The sequence below is a fragment of the Centrocercus urophasianus genome, unplaced genomic scaffold (assembly GCF_019232065.1).
Source record: "Centrocercus urophasianus isolate 14NV4802_14NV808 unplaced genomic scaffold, USGS_Curo_1.0 seq_25, whole genome shotgun sequence".
NCBI classification, from domain to species: domain Eukaryota; kingdom Metazoa; phylum Chordata; class Aves; order Galliformes; family Phasianidae; genus Centrocercus; species Centrocercus urophasianus.
The window spans coordinates 17,617,469-17,626,626 of record NW_024884811.1 but is presented as its reverse complement, the minus strand read 5'-3'; the positions used below and the strand labels follow the sequence as shown (position 1 = coordinate 17,626,626).

Here is a 9,158-nt window from a genome sequence, read left to right as displayed (position 1 = left end):
GGAAGGGAAGGGAAGAGAGAAGAGAATTGGGGTTGCCCTGAATTCATTTAATTGCAGAGCTCTCAGATGACTTGTCCCGCAGAGCTGAAGCACTCAGTCATTCTGAAGGTCTGATTCATCCACCTAAAAACTCAAACGGCTACTCGCTGGGGTGAGCCCAGCACATTTCCCTGGTCATTCTGTGACTGATGCAGCTCCACTGCCCTCCTGTCTGCACCCATCCGCATCGACGACTGACAGCCGGGGTCCAGCAGCCAAACCCCTCGCAATCTCTCCAGCGCTGCCTTGGAGGTGACACTGGCAGCGTTACCCAACCTTTTCCCCGGACAGCAGGGGAGCTGCCAGCAGAGATGCCGCACGCCGTGACCAAGCCTCCCGTTCCGCCGGGGGTTCGGAACGCCGGATGGTTCCGCGCGGAGCAGAGGACAGGCAAGGAGCTCGAGACGGTCACGCTGTGCCCGCGGTGTTAAAGCCGCGCCCACGCGTGTGTCCCGCGGCTCCGCGCTCACCTGAAGCAGGTGGTGAGCTCGCCCGTGGGCTTCAGGCACGGGTAGCGGGTGGTGGCGATTTTGTTCTCCGAGCAGACTTCCCTGTAAGACAGGGCGCCGGGTGGAAAATCAGTAATAGGAAAGGAAAAAAGAAGGGGAGCGCAGGGTAACCCGCGGCCGGAGGACACTCACCTGTCGCCGTCCTGCGGCTCCTCCCGGTAAGTCCAGGCGTGCCCCAGCGCCAGGAGCAGCAGCAGCCGGAGCGAAGCCAGGCTGCGGGCCGGCCGCCCCATCGGGCCGCCTCTCCGCTGCGCGCCGCGCCGGCTCTGCCCGCCCCGACCGGCGGCTGGGCTGGGCCGCGGGCCGCTGTCCCCGCCCCGACGGAGGGCCGCCCCCCGCGGCCGCCAGATGTGCCCGCGGGGAGGGGCCGCGCCCGCCCAGATGTGCCGGCAGATGCGGCCCCGCGGCTGGGCGGGACCCCGGCAGATGTGCGGAGGGAGTCGGGGGGACCCCGCGGACCCAACTCCCCAACTCGTGTCTTTCGCGGTCCCACGGCTGCGGGGAGCGCGGGGTAAGGGGTGGGGTGGGGGGGACAGAAAGTGACAGAAAGGGGAAGGTCCGGAACCCCGGCGGTGATGAGCGGCCCTCGATGCACCATCACTGATGCTTTCCAGATTCGGCGTTATCTCACATCTCTCCCAAAGGAGCACTGCAGTTCAAAGCATCTCTGCTGGGACTGCTGTTTACCCCTGTGAATGACTGCCACTTCCCTACCGTTCATAAAAAGGAGATTAGCAACGACAGACTTTGATAAAATGCTGCATTGGCTCTGGCTGCTGTATCATATCCTGCTGTCACCCTTAAACTCCCCACAAGAAAACCCACAAAATGACGATGGCTTTGCAAAGCCTTTGTCAGCTATCCTAGCTTTGGTCAGTACATAACTCCCTAGCGGTATTGAAGACTTTGGGGAGATGAGGGTGTGTGAGGCAGCCCTGGTGTCACTTTCACCTGTAGGATGAATAACCTCATTTACAGTTAGAATGCACTCACATATGTATTGTTACAGCCAGGAAAGTCAGAGATAAGCAAGTAATAAACTGTAAAACCCATGCTAAGCCATCAGAGAAGTAATACGGGGATGTAAGAGGACTCAAACCATTTTGCCTCCTATTTTTGGCTAGGCAACAGGGGATGTTTGAACAAGACACTTCACTCCCTCAATGCCTCGGTTTCCCCTTCTGTACCAGGAAGACTATAGTAGTTAAAATAATGCAGATCCCAATCTATGATTCAGTTACAATTAAGCTGTTAACCCCTTTGTTATATTGTCCAGTACCAAGAAAACCAGTGGACAGTAAACTCTGAACTGGAGAAGTTCTGGGGCTTTTCAGGCTTTTCCCTGTGGAGCATCCACTGTTGCCATGCTCTGCTGCAGGCACTGTGAATTGCCAAACTCGGAGTGTTTCTCTGCTCTAGGTGCTGTTGCTTGTTCCTTCTTTCTCTGTGCTCAATTGAATAAGGGAGTTCTGAACAGCAGATTTTTTTCCACTTCTTGCCTTTGCTGTTGATATGACATTTTGAATGTTTATTCTTCCATAGTTCCTTCTTTTTCTTTACACAAATAATGAGTAAGCAAAGGCAGCACTCGCTGTCTTGAAGCCCGTGAGAGCTGTGGTATTTCCCACAGGACTGAGCCCTCTTGTCTCACAGCCATCCCTGATCCTGAGAGAGCAGCAGAGGAGCAGCATCTGCATGCTGGGATGCAGGCACCAGGAGACACCTGTCTGTACATTGTGCTCTTCACCCTCCTGCCTCAAGTGGAAAGCATCCAGTAACGAGGTCTGAAATGAAGTTTCTGCTGCTTTAGATTTCTGCCTGTAGATAGCAAGTGACCAACTAACTGCATTCTGAAGCCTAGAAGTGGCTACAGTCCCTCCCAAAAGCTCTAATTTTTAAAGAATTTGTATCACACTGAGCACAGTGCTGAAACCTTGTGGGTGGTTCTGAGTGCCACAGCTCTGAAAGAACTCTGATTTAAAGGATTGCTGTTTAGGCCTGGGATAAATCTGTTGCCCTAGAATTTCCCCAGAAATTTTGCCATTCAGAGTGGATCTGAATCACTACCTGAATTGCTTAACCCTGCTCTCTGCTTTTCCTGTAATGCCTGCCTCCCAGATAGGCATGTATCAGCTAAAAAGACACTTTACTGTCTTTGTAATTAAAAAAGTTATAGCAGCTTACATATGTTTTCATTTAATTCATGGAAACAGCCTTGTTAATCCAAACAAGGTAACGGGCAGGTGAAGCCAGTCCTGTACTCAACTCTTTGCAAAGCAAGCCTTAGAGTCTCATGTTTGAAAGAAAGTGTGGTCAGTAGTAAAGAGAAAAGAGAGGTTCAGCAGCAGGCAACGATACCCATATTTTAATAACCCTGATAGCTCTGAACACATTGAAGTTGAGGCTTTCATCATTTTGCTTCATCAACCTCATCTTGGCTCTAATGACCTTGCACTGGGGCCATCCTGAGAACAAGGCTTGCTTCCTGGAAAGTGTTGAAGGGTGGCGGTTGTTGAGGAAACACTGAGCTGTTCCTGTTGCCTTGGGGCAGGAATGATCTGGGACTGTTTTACATATAGTAAACAAGCTGAAAGTGATTTCTCGTGCGAGAGATGCTTTTGCTTGTGCAGGGTCATGTTAGTTTTGACCTGCCCGACTCCAGCATGTATGAAGTTGATGAAGCTGCATGCTAAATTTTGGAACAGTCTCAAAGAAAAGGATGAGGAATTCAATCTAGTAAAGTGCTTATCAGGAGGTTTATTTATGTTGTTTGTGTGGGAATAGGCACTGTTTCCTACAAATCATCCATAACGATGTTAATGACACAACCTCAAGTTTATTTTCTGGGTTTTGCTGGACAAGGGAATATCTCAGAAGCAGAGTTTAATCACTGTGACAGAAGGGGCTCTTTCAGAAGAGCACTTCCACCCTGGAAACATGCAGTCTCTGCACACTGCAGAGCAGGAGGAGGAGGGCAACCCTGACTCCCCAGCAACACAGCGAGCTCCTTATGTCCTTGATGAGCTCAGAAGATGCTGAGCAGATGAAACATTGTCCTGCTGGTCACAGACCTCAGTTGGATCCTACTTTTAGGGTCAGCAAAGATGCACAAAGAGGTTTGAAAGGTCAAAGGTGATCCTGAACAGGAAAGATGATCGCTCGCTCCTTCCCACCCCACCTTTAAAATGCTATGAAGGTCATGGTTTGGGGTGTAAGATGTTTCACTGGAGTTTACAGAGGTATGTGCTGTGAATTTTGCTAATCCATTTACAACTGACTGTTCCAACAGTGTTTTTTGCATCTGCTACAATTAAAAAGAAAGGAACCAGGTATTGTAAATAGCCTTAATCCCACTGCAGTATTGTGTTTGCATCAAGTGTCTTAGTGGTGACTCCACCAGATCTCCAGTTGTCTGTGTTCATATGTTCAGGGGGATCAGAGTTGGACCAAAGGTGTAAACAAACAGAAAACAGAACTATTAAAGAGCATCTTGGTCTGAGATTTGAAAGGCCTTGTGTTGGTGTTGGCCATCTGCAAACCAGGGTGCCTTTCATGTGGATGTCCAGACCAAATCTGTTCTTCCCAGGGATATTGTGTAGTCCAAGCTTAGCTGTTAAGTGTTTGTCAATGCTTGGGCAGCGTGGGGGTTTTCCATGTCATTTTAACTTCAGAAGGCATCTGCAGCAGCATCATATCTCAGACAAAAGCCAAACCAAGACTGAGATAGAAAAAGCCCTGAATAATTATACCTAGCTCCCTAGAAAGAGAGGGAGATTCTTCCTAGTCTCTTTATGATTAGGTGCCAGACAAAAAGGCCACATGAAACAAAGAAGCAGGAGGCAGAGCTAGACAGAAAGCTGAGGCAAAAACCAACAGAGATAATCTTGTGGTTGGTGAACCTGCACATAGCAGGGGGGTTGAGACTAGATGATCTTCAAGGTCCTTTTCAACCCAGGCCATTCCATGATTCTATGATTCATTCTATGATCCATAAATCCACATGGAACAGATCTGGACAGTAAGGAATGGGGAGAAAGGACACACACACACACAGAGTAAATAAATGAATAAATAAAGGGAAGAGGGAGAAGAAGAAAGAGAATGGAGCTGAAGAACTATCGGGGAATCTTACAGCAAGAATTGAGGGTCCTCACAGGTATTACACCTTGAAAGAAGGTCAGAATAGGCAGGAGAGCATGCAACAGAGCAGGAAAGGAGTAGGGGGCAATGCAGAGAAGGCAGTGATGTGGTTGCACAGGGAATTTTTTGGTGGCAAAGAATAGATTGGGAGGAGAAGGGTTGAAAATCTGGGCAAAGGCAGTTACCCTTCTCACCTTTTAATTTCAGCCAACCCGTGTTGCTCCATGAGAAGATGACAAACTGGGACAGTGACAATATTTCATGTATTTTTTCCTAGTAGTAAAAGGCATTATCTCACCTCTGGAGCCAAACATGCGAAATGCACCAAAAAAATACGCATTAAATAAAAACACCGAGGCAGAGGGTGGATGCGTATTTTCCAGAAACGCTGTTATGATCTTTAATCCACGTAGGAGACAAAAAGTCTCTGTTTTCAGTCAGAGGCGTTTTTAGGGAAACACATTAGTGCTGGATCAAGGTAGCTGAAATGCGATGCAACTGTTTTTAACTTAGCCATGGAAAAAGGCTCCACGGGAACCATGCAACAGAAACCATCAGGCACTGCTTCCAGAGATCATCACAGCTACTGAGAGGAATTACCCTGGGCTGCTTCCTCCGCTTCATGGGTAAATAGAGGGCTCATCTCAGCTTAGTAACAAAAATAAACACCTTTTGAAAATATCACCTAAAATGATAGTGCTGCTGTTCAAGCTGAAAATAGGTAAACCTTAGTCTAATCCGCCAAAACAAGCCCATGAGACTTGACTTGACACTAACCAGAGCAGACTTATTCTCTTAGGGGTTAGGTTTGAATTCCATTTTGTTATAAGAGATTAGAGCTGAAGAATGTGAAATCTTTCTTGGCATCCTGGCTAACAGACACCAACTGGCCCTGAGGTGTGTATGTGCTTCTCGTCAGTCCTGGCTCCTTTGACAAGGCTTGGGCCATCCCTCTATGTGTCAGTCAGTAAGATAAAAAGTTCTCCTTTACCCAGTCTCTGTAACAGTTAGAACAAGGTCCCTCTGCTTGAAGTTTATGTGCTTTTTCCATTCAGAATTAGCAGTGGTCACCCCATAGCAGCACAGGCCAATGCGGAGGACTTCAGAAGGTCATTGAGTCACTGTGTCAGAGATGCCTTTAACCAGACACACACAGCTACCTGCACAGTTCCTGCATGTGTATAGAGGAACAAAACAGGTAGGATATTAGATCTCATGATACAAAATTAAAGTTTGCATGCTCATTCTTTTTTTTCATGTCATGGTGGCAAGCATGGAGAAAGACAGCCATTTGGTTGCAAAGGAAGTGGAGCACTCAAGACTGCTACAGCTTAATGCAACAAAAGCATCTAATTAACAGAGCCTGATGTTGACCACATCTTGTGTCATGATGGATTCGCAGCGAGGTGAATGTTGTCTTCGCAAACTACACACTGAAAAGTGCTTGAAGGCTTGAGCCAAAGGGTACCTCAGTGAGAGATCTGTGCTAACTGAAGATCTACACCTAAAAGGTTTTTGTGTGTGTGTGTTTTTTAATTTCATATAGTGTCATTGTCATCAATGACATATGATTAATTGGCAAATTTGATTTTCAACAGTTTGCAAATGCTGAGAAAGATGTTCCAGTGAGTAAAGCACCAAGCCACATGCATGGAGGACATCCGAAGACAGTGGATAAAGTGACTGTCCAAAAATGTGCTTTTCAACATGCTCATGCTAATGAGCATATGTAATTTTCACACACGCAAACAAGAAAGCAAAGTGGTGGAGCAAATGCATTCAGTTACCTCTCTGCCTCAGACTCCATATTGTGACCTTGGGTAAATGACATAAGCCCAGACCTTCCACAGTCTAAACATCTTTAAGCATGTGGACCCTAATCTCTGAACCTCAGCACGCTGTCTGCAAAGCGCCCTAATCTCTGCTCTCCCACCTTTGGACAGGTTGTGTAAAGTCTAAGGTATGTATTTCAGGGGCAATATTTGACCCTGATCACAGTATTGAAATACAAGATATGCATATTTATTAATGTAAAATATTCCAGTGAAAACAGATATCTCACCCGATAAAACACATCCTGCAGTTTCCCACTTGCCCCTGATGCAGCACTGCCGCACTCATTTCCTTATATTCTACTGGGGCTGCTTAGCGGCAACTGCAGTGTTGCAATCTCCATTAAAGCACATCACAGTGAGATCAGTATGCACCATGGTCTTCTCCCTGCAATACAGAGGCCTGCTACAGCTTGACACAGACCAGTGCAGCCCAGGTGATGGAACCAGTGGGAGAGCGGAGTGAGGGGTATGGAGGGAAGCTGCACCAGGTCTGCAGTGCACAGGGGAACTGTCAGCCCCCACGGCCATTCTTGGAGTTCATGCCAAAGCAAACGTAGCCTGGAGATTTCATGCACATACCCCTGCTGGGGCATCTCCTCTCAGCTGTGTTTTCCTTGGCTGAAGCTCCTGCGGAGTCACGGGCACTCCAAAGTGATGGATGCTTTAACACAGACATGAGTGAGTGGAGGTCCCAAAGCTTTCAAACCCTCTTGGTTGGAAGGCTTGAGAGATGGCAGGGTTATGCCACAGGCACAAAATATACAGTTATTTCCATCTTCTGCATGCTGTTTTTGCCACCTTATTAGTATTGATAGATATTTTCCTAAATTTCTCTCTAAACAAGGCAGATTTTACTAAACTTTCACTCCAACTTTCTGTGCAGCACATGTAACTCATCACAGAAACAGGCTCAACTCAGCTCAGCCATCCCTTCCACTGAAGTTAATCTGGCAAAACACAAGCAAAAAGAGAATACGACCTTCACTCTACAGTTTGTGACAGCTCACTTGCTGCTTATTTATTCTGCACCCCTTGCAAAAACACTCCACACATTCAATCACTTCTCAAAGAAAGGGGTCAAAAGGCAAGTGTTTTTAAACTGTCTCAGTTGAAGAGTCCCTTCCCATTAGAGCCATGCTGGTTGTGTCAGAGATAAAAGACTGCTTTCCATGAGGACTGACCACTCTAACATATCTACTATAAATTACTCAGAAATAGGGTCTAGCATACTCATTTCAGGGAAATTAATTTCTGGTCACCCTCCATGTTCAGTAGTGAACATTGTGTAAATCTGCTGATATTTGTATGAAAAATACAATAAACTAGTTCATTCGTGTAGCATCTGTTACAAGAATGACTGTTACTACTGAGTTCTCCACAATGGGAGAACCAAAGATTAGAAACTAAACGGCAGTGGTATGGGACTATTGAAGGGAAGAAAATTAGGGACAAAAAATATCTGTTCTTTTGAGCTCACAAAATGTTGACTTCCAGTGATCAACGGTGCATGTGGGAGACCCCACATGCAATGTTTTTTGAGCACAAACAGAAAGCAAACTGAGCACACTGGGAAAGACAGCTTTCCTTCCAGAAACAAGGAAAACCCACATTCAAATATTCATTAAGTGAAGTGTTAAGACAAATACAGCATTTTGCCTGGAGAACGACCTCTTACTCCAAAATAAGGTATTTACATCTGGTTTGACTTGAGGCTGAAAGTGCCCTGGTTCTTGTCTATAACTGAAAGATAAATGGGTGCAAGAAATTAAGGGTGCTTCACAGCAATGCTTCTGACACACACTCCTTTCCATATTTATTCCTTTGCAGGTTCTTTAATAACTACCAGCAACAGGGCTTGATCTCCTGCATGTCTTACTCCTTCTCAGAACAACTTCCAGGTCTCACCACACTACCATAAGCCTTACATAAGCACCTTGTGCCATCTGGTTTCTACTCTCGCTGTCATCTGCACCAAATATACAACTTGATAGCAATTATTAGAGGAATAACAAAGGCTTTCCTGGAGACAAAACCCCTGGTCCCACTTGGTTCCACTATAAATGCATTTGCATTGTAATCCAAAGATGTGACAGGAGCTTGTAAGAGTGCGCTCGCTCAAACCAAAAGCCTTCCCATTCCCACGTTCCATGTTTCATGGTAGCTATAAGATAATTTGTAAGCATATACGATAAGCATGTGACCATCTCCAATTCAGGGACTTCCTTTCTACGTTGCTGGGAATCCTCAACGAATTTCCCTTCCAAACACACCCAGAGTCCACAGGTTTTTAGCAACCTTAACATAATCCAGACAGTTTTATTTCTGTGGAACTGCCAAGACTTACACATGAACATTGAACCACCTGACTGTGGTAACTGAAAGTTTGAAAGAATAGACTCTCAGGACAGTAAAGATCAGAAGTGTCACTTGGATATGTAAGAGTGCAGTTTTAGCATTAGGCATCCAGTTCATAGAGAGTAACTGTAATTAATTATCATCCCAATCTCCTCACTCTGCTATACAATTAATATAATACTGTAGTATGTTAATTAACTACTTGAAAGATACACAGCACAGTTTATGCTGGGCTACTCCAGTATCATCAGAGATACTGTCTTAGCATGTTAAATCACAA

At 46.1% G+C, this 9,158-nt stretch overlaps 1 protein-coding gene across 1 annotated transcript in view; it reads right to left on the bottom strand.

The window, feature by feature from the left end:
* Nucleotides 1-781, bottom strand: part of CCBE1 (collagen and calcium binding EGF domains 1) — a 91,185-nt gene extending 90,404 nt beyond the window's left edge. Inside the window, exons 1-2 of the mRNA XM_042825798.1 lie at nucleotides 681-781; nucleotides 510-590 (exon numbers count right to left, since the gene is read on the bottom strand). Coding sequence (XP_042681732.1) covers nucleotides 510-590; nucleotides 681-781 — 182 coding nt within the window. The remainder of the gene's footprint in view (nucleotides 1-509; nucleotides 591-680) is intronic.
* Nucleotides 782-9,158: the final 8,377 nt, after the last annotated feature.